The sequence below is a fragment of the Paroedura picta genome, chromosome 16, assembly GCF_049243985.1.
Source record: "Paroedura picta isolate Pp20150507F chromosome 16, Ppicta_v3.0, whole genome shotgun sequence".
Lineage (NCBI taxonomy): Eukaryota > Metazoa > Chordata > Lepidosauria > Squamata > Gekkonidae > Paroedura > Paroedura picta.
The window spans coordinates 13,107,928-13,131,155 of NC_135384.1; the positions used below are offsets into that span (position 1 = coordinate 13,107,928).

The 23,228-nt window shown below is 43.0% G+C and overlaps 2 protein-coding genes across 2 annotated transcripts; both read left to right on the forward strand.

Moving 5' to 3' along the window:
- Window positions 1-1,139: 1,139 nt before the first annotated feature.
- LOC143825316 (vomeronasal type-2 receptor 26-like) lies at window positions 1,140-11,276 on the forward strand. The gene is made up of 7 exons (XM_077313340.1): window positions 1,140-1,411; window positions 2,678-2,686; window positions 3,121-3,289; window positions 4,668-5,528; window positions 6,411-6,638; window positions 7,668-7,794; window positions 10,381-11,276. The coding sequence occupies exons 1-7, from the start codon at window positions 1,140-1,142 to the stop codon at window positions 11,274-11,276; spliced, it is 2,562 nt and encodes an 853-aa protein (XP_077169455.1).
- A 1,950-nt stretch (window positions 11,277-13,226) lies between these two features.
- Window positions 13,227-22,687, forward strand: LOC143825317 (vomeronasal type-2 receptor 26-like). Its single transcript, XM_077313341.1, has 7 exons — window positions 13,227-13,444; window positions 14,058-14,349; window positions 15,724-16,584; window positions 17,178-17,405; window positions 19,802-19,925; window positions 20,759-21,289; window positions 22,308-22,687. Exons 1-7 carry the CDS (start codon window positions 13,227-13,229, stop codon window positions 22,685-22,687), a joined length of 2,634 nt encoding a protein of 877 aa, XP_077169456.1.
- Window positions 22,688-23,228: the final 541 nt, after the last annotated feature.

Consider the following 23,228-nt stretch of genomic DNA (forward strand, 5'->3'; position numbering starts at 1 on the left):
TCCAAAATGGATCTGGCCTAATACCTAAGGCAGAGTGGAGTTCTCACTCAACTGCAGGTGCTTGTTACATTCTGACTGTCAGCTCAACCTTAACAACTACAGACTGACTGGGCTAATTTGCAGAGGAAATTTTTGGGGAGTTATATCAAGTTGCTTGGATGAAAGCTGTGGCCAATCCTAGTTCTCACACTTCTGGTTCTCACATAGCATTTTGAGACAGCAGGAGGTAATCCAGAGTGTTCCTTCATCAGGGGCCCTCTGTAGCCAGCCTTTCTAACTTTTCTAACAAGACAGTTAGGAACAACCTGGTGAGGAAGAGTGATTCCAGGTATCCAGCAATAATAATTGTCAGGGGAAAGTCTCTGATGATGACACTGATTATATTAGCCATTCAATCATGTAGTGGTTTGGTGTAGTGGTTAGGAGTGCGGACTTCTAATCTGGCATGCCGGGTTTGATTCTGCGCTCCCCCACATGCAACCACCTGGGTGACCTTGGGCTCGCCACAGCACTGATAAAACTGTTCTGACCGGGCAGTGATATCAGGGCTCTCTCAGCCTCACCTCCCTCACAGGGTGTCTGTTGTGGGGAGAGGAATGGGAAGGCAACTGTAAGCCACTTTGAGCCTCCTTTGGGTAGGGAAAAGTGGCATATAAGAACCAACTCTTCTTCTTCTTCTTCATGTCCAACTCTTGGAGTCAACTTTTGCCATGTTTTTCAATCTTGCACCATCTCCCCCCACTGGTTGTCCTTCTCACTGTTTAGTTGTTACAAGTCTGTGTACCTCTGAAGAAATCCAGAATACATTCCTGCTAACATGTAGTCAACATATTGTCTCTTGCAAGTCTACAGAAAATCTGTTCATCTGAGTAGGCAAATTATCTTCCCTGTAATCAGCAAATTCATCCTCATTACTTCCATTTTCCCTCTCCATCCCTTGGGAGTCTCAGTGATTGCTAGGAAAGACAAACACACACACACACAAAGATGATATTACTGTTGTCTCCACCATCCAAAGCTGGAAAGAGAGACAGAAGGGTTTTTTGTGGACTGATATTTTTACATTGTACAATCGTGGCTGTGCATCAGTCCGGAGAGTTTGCCTTCCATTTCAAGATGTGCTACTAAGAAATGCTCGAATGATAATATTGGTGCAGATGAACTGGTACCCACAGGAGAGATTGTCATGGAAGATGGTGCTATTTGTCACTTCCATGTTGATGCTGCTGGTGCAGGTGGTGTGCAGATCTCCATCTGGTCACTGTCCCACTAGTCACCCACTTCCAATCACTCACAAGTATTATCAATCAGGAGACCTGCTCATTGCAGGCATCATTTCTCAAGTGTTTAAGTTTTCTGATACTGTTGAATTTGAAGAGCATCCCTCTTCCAGTTCCTCTGATTCACTACTGTAAGAAAACTGTTTTTTTTACATAGTATCGCTTGATGCTATTATGTGTTTTGACTTGCAGGAGGGCATTTTGGGCTGGAATAAGATGCGACACCAATGCTGGGATGAAGAAGGCCACAGCTTTATTAAGCACATGAGGGTTGGCACAGCATGGGAGAGGGAGCCTGAACTAGCAGTCAGCAGACTGCACCAACAACCCACGGAGTCCAGAGGCACCCTGGGGACCCGCACCGTTCCCAGCCGGGAGAGCAGATCCCCTTGCCTACTGAAGTCCGCCACTAAGGGAAGTGACCTGTGTGAGGGAGCCAACGGGCATCCACCTCATTTGGCTGTCCCCAGGCCACCTGGCAAACAAGCCCCTGGCCTCCCAGCTGGGTAAGCTGCGCTCGTATACGCGCCACCTTGTAGAGAGGGCCCGAACCCCAGGGAGTCCAATCGCACACCGGACTCCCTGCCAACAGGCTCCATCCCATGCAAACCCACAGCTGTGACAATTATTGAACAAAACATCCACTTCAAAACCCTAAACAATTTTGTATACAACATAGGGTGGGTGGGAGGAAAGCAGCTCCCGCAGCGTTCCTGGAGAAGAGGGCAAGACCCACGCACGTGGCGACTTAAATAGCCACCACGGGTCCCACCTTGCCTTTGACGCTGTGCATGCTGCATTCTGGCAGCACGCACACTAGAGGGCCACTGGGTAGTCGCCTCCTTCTCCCAGCAAGCCCTCCGCTGCATCAATGTTTGGCAGAGGTAAGTCTCAGTCAGGTTTTTATAATGGAAGGCTTAATGTATACTTTGATATTCATGGTCTCGCTCCCAATGAATATTCCTCCTGAACTTCATGGGTTTCTATTAGAAAACAGAAGGTATGTTCATATTCAAAAGAATGACCACGATTTTGTGTAGAATTGGGGGCTGAATTGCCAATATTGCTGTTGCGTTAGCAGCAGAATCTTCTCCTTGATTCGAGGATCTATCCAACTGTAGAATGCACTTTTGCTGGATGAGGCTTCATGGTTAGTTTAACAGAACTGTTAAGTGCCTGTTAAGCAAGAGTAGAGTAGAGTAGAGTAGAATAGCTTGGCAGATAATTTTTTTGGGGGGGGGCTTGCAGAAGGTGTGATGTTCAACCCCTGACGTCTCCAGTTGAAGAAGCTGCCAGTAGGTGATAAGAAAGACCTTTGCCAGTAACCCTGAAGATCCTTTGCCAATTTGAGTAGAGAAAACTAATTCTGAAGGACTATGGGTTGGATTCAGAATAAGTCACTTCATGTGTATCTGCTTCTCAAACATAATTCCTAAATTGTATAGAACCAGTCTGAGTTTTGACACAACTCATGAACACTTTTATAGCATATTGAGTACAAGAGAGATTACAACCTTCAAAACCATTCCACTGCTGAAACTGCTGTTTTGAATAGTAAGAAGTTCCAACTGTGAGAGCCCTCATAATCGCCAGGACTCAAGACTATAGAATTTGTATTCCTTAGGTGTATTTGGTAAAGCAATATTTTGCTAAAATGTGTGAAATGTCGTCTTCGAAAGTAACCGTGCTGTGACACAGCATATCACTCTCATTGCAGAGTAATGACTCAGCTTTACCAGAACATCCTGGCTTTGGTGTTTGCTGTCAAAGAGATCAATGAAAATCCTCAACTCTTACCCAACATCACTCTGGGTATCCACACCTATAATAACTACTTTAGCTCAAGCTTGACCTATCACGCAGCACTGGAACTTCTCTCCACTAAGGGAAGGTTCATACCAAACTACAAGTGTGACAACCAGAACAACTTAGTAGCAGTTCTGGGGGGACCAAAATCTAATTTCTGTCTCCACATGGCAGACGTTCTGTGTATTTACAAGATTCCACAGGTAAAATAATCTCTTAGCCTGTCAACAACAAATTCACAGTGACTTTGCTTTCAGGAGTGGTTTTAAAGTCAACTTGTCTCAGATTCTAAATCTTTTAAAAATCCTGATAAACTCATTGCAGTGTTTGTTGGACCTTTCAAGCTGGATCTTGTTAGACCTTTCAAAGTGGATCCTATTAAGATCGACATTGTTGCCATCTAATGGAAATTGTGATATCCTTTTAGCCCTGATCTGGATGACTCAGGTTAGTCAGATATTGGAAGCAAAGCAGGTTTGGCCCTAGAATATACTTGGCTGGAACAGCACCAAGGAAATCCAGGGTCACTACACAGAAACAGGCAGTGGTAAGAAGTTTGTCTCTTGCCTTGAAAATCCAATGAGGGGTTCACCATCAGCTGGCTATGACTTGATGGCAAGTTTCCATTACCACCACCAGAACTTCAAGATTTCTTTCCCCTTATTTTGTATTTGTTTATATGCATAACTTTCTTTGTGAGAAACTTGATTGTTCAGTTGTCATGTTTGTCTTTCTTACCTGGAAAAAAGCTTCCATTGGGGAATAAAAAAAGAGAAAAGGCAAGATTGACAGTTCTGATGACATGCTATTTCTCAGATAGCATGGTTCTTAATGTCATTCAATGTAACAAGCTCTTTTGAACTGAGCAGTATTTCCAGGTGCTGTATGGGTATGTGTCCACCTTCCAGAAAGTCCAGATTCAAAGAGTAATTGTAGAAATTCATTGCTTGAGATCTTAGTGCTTTCATTTTTTCAGACACTAAACCTTCTACTGAAAAGTATGCTAACTAGATGACAGTTCTTCCTCTTTCCACCAGAAACTAGTTGTACAGAGCCTGGATAGGATTATGCGAACATCATCAATGTAAGCTTTAATTCCTTATTAACTGTAAACCAGAGATGTGGCTCTTCTTACATTACTATTGTAAGGGTTGTTGCTATATGTGAAAAAATCGGAACACTTAAAAGTTTATTCACATGCTACCTATATTCCATTAGTTCACAACCAGTTTATGGTGACCTCAGCAAGGGGATTTCAAGGCAATTGAGAAACAGAGACAATTTTCATTTCAATCATTTCATGCTTTCATCTGAAGAGTCATCCTTGGTGGTCTCCCATCCAAATGCTGACCCCGTTTAACTTTTGATGAGATGAGGCTATACCATGCCACCTTCCAACATTATTTCCATGCTAAGGATTATTATTAAAATGTGAAAACATGAAGGCAAAGGGTGCATTCGGGATACTGGTAGCAAGCATGAAATTCTTCTGTGAATATCTTATATTCTTGATACTATCACCAACACACTGTATTCTTTTATTTAGAAATAGCCCTCTGCTTTCTCCTTTGTTTCCTTTAGCTCCTCTATGGCTCGGCTCCAGTGATGAACGACAAAAACCAAGCCGTTTTCCTCTACAAGATGTTCCCCAGTTGGACCAAACAGTACATGGGGATGATGAAATTACTGCTTCATTTCAAATGGATATGGGTTGGGGTACTCTACGTGGATAATGAACATGGGCAGCGATTTGTGCATAAAGTGCTTCCTGTTTTTTCCAAGCATGGTATCTGCTTTGATTTCATAACAAATTTCCCATCAATCACATTTTCTAGCTCCTTTTCTGAAATGGTTGTAGGAAGGAAAGAGTTATCGAGCCTTGTCATGGGGAGCACCGCCAAAGCTGTGGTGGTGTATGGTGAGATTCAAACCATAATAGTTTTGCGATTCTTCCTGAGGGCTGCAGAAATTAAAGATATACCCATGAGGACCAAAGCCAAAGTCTGGATTCTGACAGCTCAGGTGGATTTCACGTCAATCAACTTTCAAAGGAGTTGGGACTTAGCTTTCATCCATGGTGCTTTATCCTTTGGAGTTCACTCCAAGGAAGTATCAGGATTTGATGAGTTTCTTCGGGCGAGGCATCTTGCCTCTGAAAAAGAAGATGGCTTCATTGGGGACTTCTGGCAACATGCTTTTGAGTGTTCACTCCCCAGTACCACAGAACTCATGACAGATGAGGAAATCTGCACTGGGGAGGAGAAGCTGGAGAGTCTCCCAGCATCTGTCTTTGAGATGAGCATGACTGCTCACAGCTACAGCATCTACACAGCTGTCTATGTGGTGGCACATGCATTACATGCCATGTACTCATTCATGCAGAAACACAGAGGAAATGCCAATAGAGGAGAGAAAAATCTTCTGTATCAACAACCATGGCAGGTAATGCTTAGAAGGCACTCAAATATAGGGGAGTTCACCAGAATTAGAGATCAGACAGACCAAATTTTTATTTATGTATTTTTGTATATACTGCCCTCCAACAAAACAAGCTTGACTGCAAAATGCACCCTTTGCTCAAAAGGAGACATTTTAAAACATGATTCATAACCACTCAGTGCTTACCTTCAAGGGGTGGGGGCATCACTTAGTGGCAGATCATCTCCTTGCCAGCAGAAGGTCCCAGGTTCAATCCCCAGCACTTTTAGTTCAAGAATGCAGCAGTAGATGATGTGGAATACCTCTCCCTGAGACCCTGGAAATCAGCCGCCAAACTGTATTAGGAAGCTTCATGCGTATTTATGAGTGTACATGAAAATGACAGAAAATGTTATTGTTTTCATTGATCCTAATGACCAGAGAGCTGTCCTAACATTCTAACCAAGGTATTTGGGTCAAAATTGTTAGAATATGCAAGATCTGTAGTGAGCATGATTGAAGAGAATATGGGGAATGTCCTGCAGAGGATATGTGTAGTTAGCATATTTAGGTTAGGAACTTCCAGTTATTAATCAAAACATCTCCTTTGTGTCTTATTTGACTGAACAGGAGACTTCCTGCTCCTCTGAGTACATGTCATTCCTACATGCTTCCAGAACAAAAGAATTACTGCAGACCACAGGGCAGTTAATTAGGTCTCTCTATCTCCTTCTTCTTTCTACACAATAAACAGACACAAGGTGTCTCTTGTGGGGAGAGAAAAGGAAGGCAATTGTAAGCTGCTTTGAGACTCCTTTGGGTAGTAAAAAGCGGGGGACAGAAAACCGGCTCTTCTTCTTCTTCATACACTGTTAAAATATTTATTTTCCCTTTTTACAATTCTAGTTCCATGAATTTTTGCGAAGGGTCTCATTCAACAATAGTGCTGGGGACCAAATTTCCTTTGATCAAAATGTGGAGATAGCATCTGGATTTGACATCATCAACTGGGTCACATTTCCTAACATGTCTTTTCTTAGAGCCAAAGTTGGGAGGGTTGACCCCAAAGCTCCCGAAGACAAAGTGTTCACCATTCATGACAACACAATCATTTGGCCTCACATGTTTAACCAGGTGAGTTCTGTATACATTTCAGAGCATATCATTTTCGTTTCCTGGAGTTCTGTTAGGGATTCCTAGTTCAAACTCTGGAACATTTCTTCCTCTGTGGTCTGCCAGTCAGATGGGTGCAATTTCAATCATTTTTTTTTCAATTTTAAATCATAGTATTACAAAAATTTGAACCTACATTGCCTTAAACCAGGGATTCCCAATCAAGGTTCCAGTGAACCTTGGGGTTATGCATGAACTCCTCAGAAGTTCAGATGACCTCTGACATCACTAGACATCACTGGAGTCCATTTATCCTGTTGCTCTACAGGCCTAGTATCTTTTTCCACAATGGAAATGGTAAATGATCAGTTGATTGTTGGGCTGTCTTTTGAATCTTACTTCTGCAACTGCTTGTACCAAGAGGTATGTCACCATTTCCAGGATTCCTCTAAGCTTGAAAAATATTTCTGGAGTTCCTCCAAGATCAACAGTTTAGAAAAGGCTGCCTCAAATCATTTATTTGTTGTTCACAAATGATCATTTACCTGGAAATAAATTGTACTATGAACAGTGGGATGTAATTTCAATTAAGTAAATAGGACTAATAGCCTTGTTGTGCCATGATCTCAAGGGCCCAGACTAGCCCAATTGCATCAGCTTTTGGAAGAAGCAGAGTCAGCCCTGGTTAATTATTGGACTGGAGGCCACCAAAAAGTTCAGGATTGCTAGAATGAGACAAGCAATAGCAAATCACCCAAGAATATCTAGTATCTGGAAAACCATGCAGGATCTCCATAAGCAAGCTGTTTTGTGGTAGCACTTCCCATGTTGGGGTACCAGCTATGTTATCTTGAGATCAGTGTAATATTCTGAAATCTGTTTTCTACTGGAAGACATATATCAAGTGGTCTCCAAAAGAGACATTGTTTTGCCATGCTAGTAGAAGCCTGCTACTTACATCGATGATTAAGTAGTAGAAATCAAACTCTTCAAATATATTTCCTGAATGTAAAAATAAAAGCACAAATCCCATATTTTGTTTATGGACAGGTGCAGCCTCTTTCTCTGTGCAATGACAGATGCCATTCAGGCTACAGTAAGAAAAAGAAAGAAGGGAATCCATTTTGCTGCTATGATTGCCTTCCATGTCCAGAAGGGAAGATTTCAGTCTTGGAGGGTTTGTATACATTGTGATTATCTAATATTCCTTTTTCTTTTCCTAACAACAGATCTGAAATCATCCTTTTTAATGCTGGATTTTTCTGGTAGTTAAAGCTTTGAATTTATGGTTGCTTTTTAATTTTAGCATTTTTTAAAATAAACATTGCAGGATGCAATGATTTAGAAGAGTGGTGCTGCAGGTTACATTTTGTTGATATGAAAGAAATCAGAAGATTAACTATGAGACCGGATTTCCATTTTGCTTCCAGTGGTGGGGGGTATAACAGGTTTAACAACTGCTGGTGTAGGCACAGTTTTGTTTGCTATATATGCCATTGAACAGATGACTAAATAGAAATGAATATAATTATGAGATGCTTGGATAAGAGGTAACTGTTATTAACTACTAATTTTTGAAATTGAAAGATGTTACAATGATGATGTTTAGTCACTCCCTACCTGATTGCCCTTCTTGGAAATAGTCCTCCAATAGAAGATGGCCCTCAGACAGGAATGACCCACCCTGGTAGTTTCAGTCCAATCAGGAGGTACCCCTTGACCAGGAAGGCCTAATAAAACATAAGCTTTCTGCCTGCAATTTCCTGCCAGTTTTAGAAGTTTGCTGTGTGGAAGAGAAGCCAACCTTAGACCATGCCCTGCTGCTAGTAAGTTGCCCTGTTCTCCTGGATGCTATCGATTTAGAGGACATGGGGTGGAGAGCAAGCTGCTTCCTGGCACAGCCTCTGCATGACTTCTTGAGGGGAGGGGGCTGCAGGAGACCCGGAAATGCCCCCCTTTGGCCCTTTGGGACACAGGGTGGCCAGGAAAAGCCCCTGCCCTGGGAATGTTTATTCCTGAGTATGTCATGGCCTCAGATTTGGGAATGTTTTCTCATGCATAAGTCATGGCCCTAAGCCATCAGTAGCCTGCTTTTGTAGTTTATCCCCAATCAAGAGAGCACACTCAGCCAGGAAAGGCTAAAAGGTAAAGGTAAAGGTATCCCCTGTGCAAGCACCGAGTCATGTCTGACCCTTGGGGTGAAGCACTCCAGCGTTTTCATGGCAGACTCAATACGGGGTGGTTTGCCAGTGCCTTCCCCAGTCATTACCGTTTACCCCTCAGCAAGCTGGGTACTCATTTTACCGACCTTGGAAGGATGGAAGGCTGAGCCAACCTTGAGCCGGCTGCTGGGATCGAACTCCCAGCCTCATGGGCAAAGCTTTCAGATGGCTGCCTTACCACTCTGCGCCACAAGAGGCTCTTCCAGGAAAGGCTAATAAGTGATCAAATCTCTTCCGCCAACTTCCTGCCAGTTTTAGAAATCTGCTAAGTAGAAGATGAGCCAGCATCAGAGCATGTCCTGCAACCATTAAGTTGCCCTGGCTTCCAGGCCTCTTTCAGCTCGAAAGACTTGTGGGGGGAGGGAGATGACTCCTGGCACAGTCTCTGTGTGCCTTTTGTGTGCCCTGTGTGTGTGGGGAAGACCTGTACGCAGTCCCCTGCCAGTCCTCTGAGACCCAGGGCAGCCAGGAAAATCCTCTGCTATGGGAGTGTTTATCCATTAGTAAGTTCTGTGAATTTTGCAATTTGCAATCTAAGAAGAGAGGTATTCTTTGGGGGTAAACACCACAGGCAATTGCAGCAGGGAGAATAATGCTGATGTGGGTGAGACTAGGAAGATGGATATCTCCTTGGTCTTCCTGCAGTCTTTCCAAGACTATCACAACAATAGCCTTCGTTCCTCTCCCCACAACAAACACCCTATGTGGTAAGGGAGAACGAGACAGCTCTAAGACTAACTGCCCTGTGAGAACAGTTTCTAACAGTACTGTAACTAGCCCAAGGTCACCCAGTATGTGTCGGAGCAGGGAATCATATCCAGGTCACCACATAAGAAGCCACTGCTCTTAATCACTACACCAAGCTGTACAAATTGCCATTGCCTTAAAGCAGTGGTCCCCAACCTGCGGTCCGTGGCCCGGTGCCGGGCTGCAAAGGCCTTGGCGCCGGGCCGCGGTTTCTTCTTCCCTCCCCCGCCTGAAGCGAGAAGCTCGCCAAGCCGCGAGCAAATAGGCCGTCGAAGCGGCCAATTAGCTTGCGGCCTGGCAAGCTTCTTGTTTTGGGCGGGGGAGGGAAGAGAAGCTTGCCGAGCTGCAAGCTAATCGGCCGCTTTGGTGGCTGATTTGCTTGCGGCCTGGAGGGGCCGAGAGGCGAAGCTGCGGCCGCCGGCATGGCGGCAGCGCAAACGCACATGCGCGGACTACCGCGCATGCGCGTTTGTGCCCCTGCCGGGCGTGCGCAGGCCCCCGGGCCGCCCTCTCCCCACTCTCCAGAGCAGCGGTCCGTGGCAGCCGAAAGGTTGCGGACCGCTGCCTTAAAGGGATGTAGCTAGAGTACAGACAGAAGAAGCTGTTGGAGGAGGATGGTGTAAGTCTTTATTGACTTCCTTTCTTTGAAAGAAAGAGCTGTGACCTTTATGAATTATTTGAAGTTTACTGTTATTTATGTGAGACTCATGCAATGTTGAGAAATCCATGTAGCAGTCCTACGCACCCTATAGAAATACAGTTTCCATGTACCTAAAGCCAGATTTCTTTTTCAGATACCAATGACTGTTTTCAGTGCCCAGAAGATCAGTATCCAAACACAAATCATGACTTATGCCTGGAAAAACGTATAAGCTTCTTATCTTATGAGGAACCTTTGGGCATCAGTTTAGCCAGTTTAGCACTTTCCTTCTCTCTTATGGCAGCTTTGGTGCTTGGGATCTTCATAAAGAATCAGGACACTCCCATAGTCAAGGCCAACAACCAGAATCTCTCCTACATTCTCCTAGTCTCTCTCCTGCTCTCCTTCCTTTGCACTTTGCTTTTCATCGGCCGACCTAAGAAGCTGTCATGTCTCCTTCGCCAAATTACTTTTGGCATCATCTTCTCAGTGGCTGTTTCTTGTGTGTTGGCCAAGACCATCATTGTGGTTCTAGCCTTCATCGCCACCAAACCAGGCTCCAGGATGAGAAACTGGGTGGGGAAACGACTGGCTATCTCCATAGTTCTTTCTTGCTCCTTTATTCAAACCACTATTTGTACAGTGTGGGTAATAACTGCTCCTCCATTCCCAGACTTTGACACACACACAATGACAGAAGAAATGATTCTGAGATGTAATGAAGGGTCGATCTCCATGTTCTATTGTGTGTTAGGCTACATGGGCTTCCTGGCCAGCGTGAGCTTTGTTGTGGCTTTCTTAGGCAGGAAGTTACCTGATAGTTTCAACGAAGCCAAGTTCATCACCTTCAGCATGCTGGTCTTTTGTAGTGTTTGGCTAACTTTTGTTCCAACTTACTTGAGCACCACAGGAAAATACATGGTGGCTGTGGAGGTCTTCTGTATTTTAGCCTCCAGTGCTGGCTTGCTGGGTTGTATATTTTTCCCTAAATTGTATATTATTGTTGCGAGGCCAGAACTGAACATGAAGGGTCAAATTACAAGAAGATAAAATGAAAGACATTAAAAGGCCACAACGGCAATACTTTTCAGTTTAGTCCCACTGAAAATGAATTAAATATGGCATGACTACCTTATTCCTTTGTTTTCATTGGGTTGTAATAATGTGGAAATCTAGCTGAAGCGATACAAGTGTGTTCTGCCATGATATTTACATTCTCAGTCATGTTAGGAACCCAGAGGTTGAGCCACATGAATAATTTTAAAATGTAAATATTCATCATCATAAAGTACACACATTAAAAAATTAAAAAACATTGATTAATGCCAATTGTATACTGTATTTCATTTCACAACTACACATGGAACTGAGTGAAGTGTCAGGAGTGGAGGAGGAGCTGAAGAAAGCAATGTTCCCACACCCAGGATCCAGAGCTAGCTGAAGTCCTCTTCCTCCCAGCTACTATTTGCCAACATTGAGCGCCAAGTGGTAGCAGCTAGGAAGCTGGGGGGGGGGGGGAGGATGACCGGGCTTAAGATCAGTGGGCCCCGCCTTTTGCTGCCCTACATCAAACTGGCAGATTTATATTGGTATTATACCCTTGAGGTCATGCCATTGGCCCGGCTGGAACAGCTGAGTTGGGTTTTTCTTTCATTAAAGTTACATCGTCATTGGGATATTGTGCACATTATCCATTTTTGGTACTGATATTGTATTTTTTAGGGATTTAATGTTTTAATGGATTTTAAGGGGCACAGTCCAAAGCTTTACGGATAGTGTTGAATTTTGGAAACAGAGATTCCATTATATCCTATGGGATCAGAATGCTAAAAATACCCTAAATTCAGCTCTGCACCTTCTTCCCTCTTGGGTGTTGATAGCTATTCAGGAGGAACTCATTCATTTATTCCAGATATCGAATACATTGCCTCTGGTGATATTTTTATTTTAAGTGGACTCTGGGCTCTAAGCCACCACTTCTCTTTGCTCATGAAGGGCAGAGGACCATAGCTATATTGTGCCTCACCTGGGGACCCACCATTTGGGAAAGGGTCATTGGAGTTGATGTTATGCTACTTTTCCCCATGCAGGAAGCTCATGTAGATGCTTTCTTATGGAGCTAGGCAACACAATATGGAATATCACTGGGTAGAACTTCATGCTAACTGAAGTGTTTTGAAGTTTTTCCCCATTTAAGAAACTAACAGGGTTCTTGTATGCCCACCTATGGTGGGACAGCTCCCACCAATTGTAGCCTTTGACCACTGATGTGCAACTGACTGGTAGGTGGAAACAGAGGACCCACAAGTCTCGAGGAGAATTTGTTTTTCTCCTGAGGTTATTTTTTCTAAAATCAAGCTTTGTCTTCGCATAGACTTTCTGGTTATTACAAGTGCTACCATTGTAACTTCAAGGTAGTTCTAGGAATCATTGGGGACTCCATGATAATAACTACAATAACTTTCCCCCTTCCAGATATGTTGAATTGCCCAAAAGCCCTACAAACATACCTAATGAGTAAAGTAGAAGGTTTGATGCCATTGCTAGAAATTCACTTGTGAAGGCCTCATATGCTTCATTGGTTGCTTTACGTGTTTTTCATTACAAGTCTGAAGCCTTGTCTGCTAAGATGGAGTCAACATACTGTCTTTTGCAATTTCAGAGAATCTATTCATTACAAGTAGATAGATTGCCTTCCCTGTAATCAGCAAATACATGTTCATTACTTCCATTATCTTTCTCTATCACTTGGGGTAACCAGTAATTACTAGAAAGAGGGGGGAGGACTCAAAAACAGTATTGCTGTTCACTCTGTTATCCATTGCTGGAGTGAGAGAGAGGCCAGAGCTGTCTGCTCACTGATATTTTACACTGAACCTCCTTAGCTTTGAATCAATTTATTGAGTTTGACTTCCATTGCAAGATGAGATACTAAGGAATACTGGAATGTTGACATGTGAACAGATGAAATTTTGTATGCATTTTAAAAAGCCATGGAAGATGGCGCTATGGGGTGCTTCCTTGTTGGTGTTGCTGGGACATGTAGCGTGCAAATCTGTGTCTGTCCAATGTTTGATTAGACAACCTCTTCCAATTGTTCACAAGTATTATCAATCAGGAGACCCCCTCATTGCTGGCATTGTTTCTCTCATGTTCCAGTTTTCAGAGACTGTCAAATTTGAAGTGCGTCCCTCTCCCAGTTCCTCTGACTCAGTCGTGTAAGATGGATTCTTTCCCCAATATTGCTTTATTATATTATTTCTATATTACTAGTATTTCTATTTGAATCAAGGAGCCTTCCACCTTTAGAACTCACTTTCACAGGACGTAGGTTCATTATTTTTTGAACCGAAGCTTTAGTTCAAATCGGAATGTTTCTAGTTTGAGATGAAAAGGCATGGTTCAGTTTTATAGCATCTGCTTGACACATGAAAGGACCAGTGTTTGTTCCCTGGCTTATTCAGGTAAAGGATTCTAGAGAAGGTTAGATGAAAACCTATGCCTGAAATCCCACAGACTCCTGCTGCCCATAGGTGTAGACAATGCATATTTGGATTGACCAGCAAAGGTCTCATTTCGTATAAGTCAGCTTCATATGTACCTGCATCTCAAATGGAAGCTGCCTTGATTCTTAGAAGCAAGGTCTCGATTTTACACCAGGGATACCTTTACCTTTACTTTTATTTCTTATAGGGTGGCACATTTGTACTTGTACTTTATTGTTCTAATTGTGCTTTGTAATGGCCTTTGGCTATATACAATAAATGTTATCGTATCGTATCATATTTGAAATAGAACTTGCTCTGGTGCAACATTTCTCTTCCATTACAGAGTAATGACTCAGCTTTACCAGAACATCCTGGCTTTGGTGTTTGCTGTCAAGGAGATCAATGAGAATCTTCAACTCTTACCCAATGTCACACTGGGTATCCATACCTACAATAACTATTTTAGTCCAAGGATGACTTACCACGCTGCATTGGAACTTCTCTCTACAAAGGGAAAGTTCATTCCAAACTACAAGTGTGACCATCAGAACAACATAGTAGCAGTTTTGGGGGGACCAAACACTAATTTATATTACTTCATGGCCAACATTTTTAACATTTTAAGGATTCCACAGGTAAAAAGGCTTTGCAGTTCACCGAATTGAAGAATAATAATCCATTAACATTTTCTTTGCTTTTAGAAGAGGTTTTAGGGTGTGAAGGCAGAAACTGATCTCTGTGAAATACCAGAGGCACATCTTGCATGCTGGCCAAGGAGCATCATAGCAATAGATGATTTAGAACAGAGGCACAAAATAATTCATGGGAATTTGTTTAGAGATGCAGACAGTTATCCATATGATAATGAAAGGCATTTCCACCATTTCCTAGGACATGTGATTGAGAGAAGTGTCTAAGCCCTATGCTTGATCAAACTCACTAGAAGTGCTCCCTTGTTTTCAGAGGGCTGAATCATGTTTCCATTTTTTAATACTATACCATGAAGACTAGCCTAACCTTCTACTTGAGATGTGATATCTTCCTTGTTCAGTGATGTTTTCATGTAGCATAGCATTCTAAATGCCTCCATGTCTATGCTACGACCATCCCTCTCCATTTGAAGCTGGAGGACGCCCATTGCAAGCAAGCAAAACAGGAATCAATATTCTGAATGCCACGTTGTTCATTGAATTGCCATCTCTCCCTCTTCTGAAGTTGGATATAGGCACACTATAAACAGCTGCTGAACCAATAATCTGGTCTGTTTTTACAAATTCATTTTTCTTTTAAACTCATTTGTATATTTCTATAGTTGTATGATATCGGGTGACAAAGAACTTATGGGGACCTCAGAATTATGGAGTTTGCTTATGGCTAGAGATAAGCAGATGTGGTTTACATTGTCTTCCTTGTTTTTTTAACTGTGTGAAATGTGAGTAATGAAGAACCTGGAATATCTCTTCTGAGATGGGGCTTGCAGCAGTATTGCACATGTGATGTAAAATCTAATATTCATATGAACCCTTTCCCTTCATGTCCTGCTAATTTTCAAATTGGTGATGGTGAATTACTGGTTTTGAAGAAAGTCTCTTCTGTGGACCCTCAAAATCTTACTAGTAAAGCATGAATGAAACTTTTAAAGACATATGATCGCTGGTTCAATCTTTTTATCTGCCAGAATTGGGCAGTTAAGGATAAGAATAATGGAGAAAATGTTGCTGATATTGATTCTAAATGACCATCAAGAGGGAATATCATTATGTTATCATTCTTAAATGTGTCATCAAATCTTTCAAGACTAACGGACTATACCATGCCACTTTGCTTTCCTATTGGCATGTTCAGAATCAATAATAACTACTAGTCTATATAGAAAAAAGCTTTTGTCATATATTTTGGTATCAAGTGCTGAAATCTGGTCTGTATAAAATTTTTCTTGACCTGTTCATCAACCCCAAGAATTATTTCCTTAGGAAATCACTCTCTGCTCTCTGCTTCCTTTCCTTCAGCTCCTCTATGGTTCTCCTCCAGTGACGACCAACAAAAATGAAGGGGCTTTCCTTTACACGATGTTCCCCAGTTGGGCTAATCAGTACATGGGGATTATGAAATTACTGCTTTTTTTCAGATGGATATGGGTCGGTGTGATCTACATGGATGATGAATATGGGCAGTACTCTATACAGGAGGTGTTTCCTATCTTTTCTGAGCATGGTATCTGCTTTGATTTCATAGCAAAGTTTCCAGCAATGACTTTTTCTAGTTTTCTTTCAGTAATGGAGGAAAGAAACAACAACTTATCCATAGTTGTCATGTTAAGCACAACCAAAGCAGTGGTAGTGCATGGCCAAACGGAAACCATGGTTATTTTTCGAATATTGCTGAGGACTGCAGAATTTACTGAAATATCAATGAAGACAAAAGCCAAAGTCTGGATTTTTACAGCCCAAGTGGTTTTCACATCAATTGGAATGCAGAACAGTTGGGACTTAGACTTCATCCACGGTGCTTTATCCATTGCATTTCCCTTCCGGGAGGTGCCAGGATTTGATCAATTTCTTCAGGCAAGGGACCCCATCTCTGAAAAAGAGGATGGCTTCATTGGGGACTTCTGGAAACATGCCTTTGGCTGTTCACTCCCCAATACCACTGAAGCCATCAGCGATGATGAAATCTGCACTGAAATGAAGAAGCTGGAGGGTCTTCCTGGGTCTGTCTTTGAAATGAGGATGACTGCCCACAGCTACGGCATCTACACTGCTGTCTATGTGGTGGCACATGCATTACATGCTATGCATGTATCCATGCTGAAGCACCGAGGATGGGCAGATGGAGAGAGGAAAAAGCTTCTGAATCAACAGCCATGGCAGGTAATGTATAGAAGACACTTAAAGGTAGGGAGTTCACCATAATACTGTGACTCAGAGGCATAGCATTTACTTAGCATGCAGACTGTTCAAGATTCAGTCCCTGGCATCTCCTGGTAAAGAATCTCACATTTAGAAGAAGAAGAGTTGGTTCTTATATGCAGCTTTTCTCTACCCAAAGGAGGCTCAAAGCAGCTTACAGTCAGCTTCCCTTTCCTCTCCCCACAACAGACACCCTGTGGGGTAGGTGAGGTGGAGAGAGCCCTGATATTCCTGCTTGGTCAGAGCACTTTTCTCAGTGCTGTGGTGAGCCCAAGGTCCCCCAGCAGGCTGCATGTGGGGGAACACAGATTCAAACCCAGCTTGCCAGATTAGAAGTCTGCACTCCTAACCATCCACCAAGCTGGCTCTATTTAGTCATAAGGAAGACCTCTGCCTGAGACCCTGAAGAGCTGCCTGCTACTAATCTGAGTAGTAAGACCAAGGATCTGATTCAGTGTACCAACAACATGTAGGTTAAAGAAAATCTATTAAGGGGATAACATTTTGATTATTTTGTTGTAACCAAGTATTAGCATTCTTATATGTGTATCTAGTTCCATGAATTTCTGAAAAGGGTGTCATTCAACAACAATGCTGGAGACCTGGTTTCCTTTAATGAAAATGTGAAGATAGAGACGGGACTTGATATCATCAACTGGGTCACATTTCCCAACAAGTCCTTTCTTAGAGTCAAAGTTGGAAGAATTGACCTAAATGCTTCAGAAGACAAGATATTTACCATTCATAGAGATGCAATCATTTGGCCTCAGATGTTTAATCAGGTGGGTTTCATATATTTATCAGAAAATACCATTTCCGTTTTTTAGAAGTCCATAAGTTGATCCTAGTTCCAATTTTGGAACAGCTCTTCCTCTGTGGCCTGTCAATCTGATAAGTTCCTTTTCAATCACATTTATCAATTTGAAATCATAGAATCACAAACTTTTGAACCTATGTCACATTAGATTATTTGCCTTCTATTGCTCATCTTTGGAAATTTACCCAGGAGTAAGTCATACTGCAAAAACTGAAAATTAATGCAGTTATGAGATGTTTGTATGAGATGGAAATCTTATTAGTTTCCACTTTTTGAAATTGAAAGCTGTTAATTTCAGCTACAGCAAATCAGAATTGTAGGTCATGAAGTGGCCTAGGATAGCCTAGGCTAGGGCAAACACATCAGATCTGGGAAGCTAAGTAAAGTTAGCATGGTTAATCCTTGGATGGGAGACTGCCAAAGAAGTCCAGGTTTGCTACACAGAGGCAGTCAATTATTCAACGTCTTGAAAACACAGTATCTCCTTAAGTTGTTTTTTTTAATTTGATGGTACTTCCCACCTTTTGGTGGCAGTAATGTTTTCTTGAGATGTGCATAGTATATTGAAATTTGTCTTCTGGCAGAAAACATTCAAATATCCTGTTCCATATCTAGTGGTCTCTAAAAGAGATGGTGTTAGGCCCTGTCAGGAGCAACCCTCTGTTTACAAATAAGATCAATGAATGATACACAATTTCTTGAAATATATCTCATTAATGTAAAGTGGACAAGTTTCTGGGGTCAGCAAGGATCACCCTTTGAGCGTTGTTCATCCCTGTTCATCCTGCTTTCTTATGACCAGTGACCGGTGGAAAGGAGAAAATTAATTTCCCCTAATATCTAGGGAAAATTAATTTTCTCCTTTCCACCGGTCACTGGTCATAGGAGAAAATGGTCAAAGGAGAAAATTAATTTTCCCCTAATATCTAGGGAAGAGCCTCTTGTGGCGCAGAGTGGTAAGGCAGCCGTCTGAAAGCTTTGCCCATGAGGCTGGGAATTCAATCCCAGCAGCCGGCTCAAGGTTGACTCAGCCTTCCATCCTTCCGAGGTCGGTAAAATGAGTACCCAGCTTGCTGCTGGGGGGTAAATGGTAATGACTGGGGAAGGCACTGGCAAACCACCCCGTATTGAGTCTGCCATGAAAACGCTGGAGGGCGTCACCCCAAGGGTCAGACATGACTCGGTGCTTGCACAGGGGATACCTTTACCTTTACCTTTAATATCTAGGGAGTTCCCTGAAGGACTCAAGGAGGTGATGGACTGCCCTTTGCTGAAGAAGGAATCCATGGGACCCTGCCAACTACCACCCCATCTCGCATTTAGTGTTTCCGGGGATGGTGGTTGAATGGGCCACCATGGATCAGCTCCTAGCATTGGTGGTGGAGAAGAATCTTTCATGCCCTCATGAACCACCTCGTGGTGTCCTGCAGGGTGAAATTCTCTCCCCCACACTGTTTAACATCTTTGTCCATAATATTTCTCAGCTGATCTGGACCTATGAGCTGGGTTGTCAAAAAATGCAGATGACACCCATCTCTGTGTCCTGATCCATAGCTGAACCAAATCTGTCCCCCCAAAAAAAACCTGCCAGATGTTTGGAATCTGTGACAGCTTTGTTCAAGCAGAGGCAATAGAAATTCAACCCTTCCTAGTGGGACGTCTGGTAGCTGGGTTGGAAAGAGCCAGATCTGAAAGCATGTCTTCCATACCCATCTGGTGGAATGAGCTCTCAGATGATCTGAGGGCCCTGTCAGAGCTTCCACAGTCCCACAGGCCTGTAAGGTGGAGCTACTGCAGGGTGATTTTGGCCAAAACTAGGACCAGAAGATCCTGGATCCCTGCATCCTCTCTCCCACTTCAATGGGGTGGCTATTTTTATGGACATTCAGTCACCAACTACAGATATGAGCTGGCTGACCAGGACTTTGCAGAGGGGGGAAACCAGGAAGGAGGGATTATCCCATGATGGTTGGACAGAATCATAGAATAATAGAGTTGGAAAGGACCTCATAGTTCATCTAGTCCAACCCCCTGCATCATGCAGGACACTCACAACCTTATCGCTCATCCACTGTAACCTGCCACCCCCTTGAGCCTTCAGAGAATCAGCCTCTCCATCAGATGGCTATCCAGCGTCTGCTTAAAAATTTCCAAAAATGGAGAGCCCACGTATTGTAATCTGTATATAATCTGTATCTGCGTTTTTTAATCTTTATCTGTTTTTTTAAAAAAAATCTGTATCTAGGGCTTTTAACTTGTAAACTATTGTGAGCCGGCACTGCCGGGTGTGGTGGGAAATAAATACATACGTACATACATACAATTTTACAAGGCTTATTCCTCTCTTTTGTCTATGGACAGATGCAGCCTGTTTCTCTGTGCAATGATGGGTGCCTTTCTGGCTATAGTAAGAAGAAAGAAGGGAAACCATTTTGCTGCTATGACTGCCTTCCATGTCCAGAAGGGAAGATTTCAATCCTGGAGGGTAAGGGATTCTGTATTCCAGGGCTGATTCTGCACTTACATTGTTTTTCCCGGTGTGGATACTGTTGAATTCAGATCGATATGACTTCAAGTATTCCTCTATCCCCGCCTCTCCCAATTGAAACAAAATGTGTTCTGCGTGTGATTGGGAAAGCTCAGAAAGTGTAAATAGGAGGGATTCATTCGAACGGGGGATGGGTAAAAAGCCCCATCCAGACGACACCCAGGTTTGCAAAATATTCCTGTACATTCCCGTAATTTCACATTCAAAATACATAATTTTAAGGCTGGGATTTTGTAATAATTAAAGCTACGAATACATTGATGGCTTTTAATTTTAGGGTTTTGTTTTTTTTTTAAGTTTGGAAGAGTGCTTTGGAGAAGTGGAGGTGCAGGATAAATTTGGTTGATATTAAGGAAATCAGCATATTAGCAATGAAGCCTGTTTCCCATTTTGTTTCCAGTGGTGGTGGGGTATTGCAAATATGATATAATGGTGTTACAGCCTCTGAGGCAAGTGTGATTTAGTGTGTTATATGTCAAATCAAACAAATGGAGAGGTGGAAATGCTTGCATAAGGTGGACGTATTATGGATTTCCAACTTCTGAAATCACGTTATGTGATGAAGCTTCACTGACTAAGGACAGAAGTCATATATGAACTGTGTGGTTCCTGCATAATTTATTAAAATGTCTTAGAAAACATAATTGCAAGACATTCTTGAAATGTTGAGGTTTCCATGTAACAGCCCTGTGTACTCCATAGAAATATAGATGAATGCAGTACACTATAAAGAAGTATTACTTCTATTTTTACCCACATTTCATTTTCAGATTCCAATGACTGTTTTCAGTGTCCAGAAGATCAGTATCCAAATACTAATCATAAATTCTGCTTGCAAAAACATGTACGTTTCTTGTCTTATGAAGAACCTTTGGGTACCATTTTGGCCAGTTCTGCACTTTCTTTCTCTTTTATGACAGTTTTGGTGCTCAGTATCTTCATTAAGAACCAGGACACTCCTGTAGTCATTGCCAACAATAGGAACCTCTCCTACATTCTCCTTGTCTCCCTTCTGCTCTCCTTCCTTTGCTCTTTGCTTTTCATCGGCCAACCTAAGATGCTATCATGTCTCCTTCGTCAAACTACTTTGGGCATCATCTTCTCAGTGGCTGTTTCTTGTGTGTTGGCCAAAACCGTCATTGTGGTTCTAGCCTTCATTACCTCCAAACCAGGCTCCAGGATGAGAAACTGGGTGGGAAAATGGCTGGCCATCTCCATAGTTTTTTCTTGCTCCTTTATTCAAATCACTATTTGTACAGTTTGGTTGATCACTTCTCCTCCATTCCCAGATTTTGACATTTATTTATTTATTTATTTATTTATCATACTTCTATACCGCCCTCCCCGGAGGCTCAGGGCGGTTTACATTATAACAAGGAACCTTACATAAAACAGTCTGTAAAACATATACATCAATAACCAACAATTGCAACCAAACACAACACAGTATAACAGTAAACAGTTGTGATACAAACAGGTCCAGGGCTTGTTGATGGGATTCTGAGAGGGGTGGTTTATTGATTGAATTCTGAGGGGGGGTGGGGGGGGGAGCAGGGGCCCTTGGTCGCTGTTGATTACGTCTGGTCTCGGCCAAATGCCTGATGGAGGAGCTCCTTCTTGCAGGCCCTGCGGAACTGTTTAAGCTCCGTCAGGGCCCTGATCTCTTCTGGGAGCTCGTTCCACCAGGTAGGGGCCAGAACAGAGAATGCTCTGGCCCTGGTCGAGACCAGACGGACTTCTTTAGGGCCAGGGATCCTTAGCTGATTTGAGGCAGTAGAGCGTAGAGCTCTTTTGGGGGCATAGGCGGGGAGGCGGTCCCTCAGGTACACTGGGCCCTGACCGCGTATGGCCTTGAAGGTAATTACCAGAACCTTTAGTCTGATCCGGAATTCAACTGGTAGCCATTGCAGCTGATGAAGAATAGGCCGGATATGGGACCTCCACGGTGTTGCCGTGAGGATCCTGGCTGCTGCATTTTGAACTAGTTGTAGTTTCCGGGTCAGGGCTAAGGGCAGGCCTGCGTAGAGCGAGTTACAAAAGTCTAGTCTAGAGGTGACCGTCGCATGGATCACTGTGGCTAGGTGTTCCGGGGCCAGGTAGGGCGCTAGTAGTTTGGCTTGGCGGAGATGGTAGAATGCCAGCCGCGCTACCTTTGTGATCTGGGCCTCCATTGTGAGGGAGGCGTCCAGAATCACGCCTAGGTTCCTGGCGGCATGAGCCGTGGAGAGCTGCACGCCATCCAGGGTAGGCAGGCGCGCTTCCTCGCAAGGGCCCTTCCTACCTAGCCACAGGACCTCCGTCTTTAAAGGATTGAAATGCACTCAATGACTGAAGAAATAATTCTGATGTGTAATGAAGGGTCAGTCACCATGTTCTACTGTGTCTTGGGCTACATGGGCTTCCTGGCAATTGTGAGCCTCTCTGTGGCTTACACAGGAAGGAAGTTACCTGATAGTTTCAACGAAGCCAAGTTCATCACCTTCAGCATGCTGGTCTTCTGCAGTGTTTGGCTGACCTTTGTTCCAACCTATTTGAGCGCCAAAGGAAAATACACAGTGGCTGTGGAGGTCTTCTCCATCTTAGCCTCCAGTGCTGGGTTGCTGGGTTGCATATTTCCCCCCAAATTGTATATTATTGTTGTGAGACCAGAACTGAATGTGAAATGTCAAATTTCAAGAAGACCAAATAAAAGACTTTAAAATTCCATAAAAGGAATGTATTTCAATTTAGTCTCACTGAATAAAAGTGAATTAAATATGACATGACTACCTAAATCTTTTGGTTTTGTTGAGTTATAACAAGGTGGAAGTCTAGCTAAACTGAGATGAGTATTTTCTGCTGTGGTATTTAGATCCTCAATCAAGTGTCGGCAGTTATTTGGAATGGAGAAAGGCCAGCACAAAGGCAGTTCTCCACCACCAAGGATCCTGTTTTAGCTGAAGTCCTCTTTTTCCCATTTGCCATTGTGAGACCAGAGGGCTGGCAGCTAGGTGGTGCTCCATCTTGCCTCAGTTCCACCCACCCAAAATGATGATTTACCTGATATGCTTGTGAACTATATAGACTAGGCTGCTGGTGAAATTTCTCAGGAGATCCCCCCCCCACTTTCCTAAGGGAGAAATGCTTTATGGTTCCTAAATAGACCTGTTCATATTTCAACCTTCTTGTGATGGGTAAAAAATTATCTGTGTGTTCATTTTGTATGCTTCATATTGATTCCTGGTCATTCCTCCTGATTTA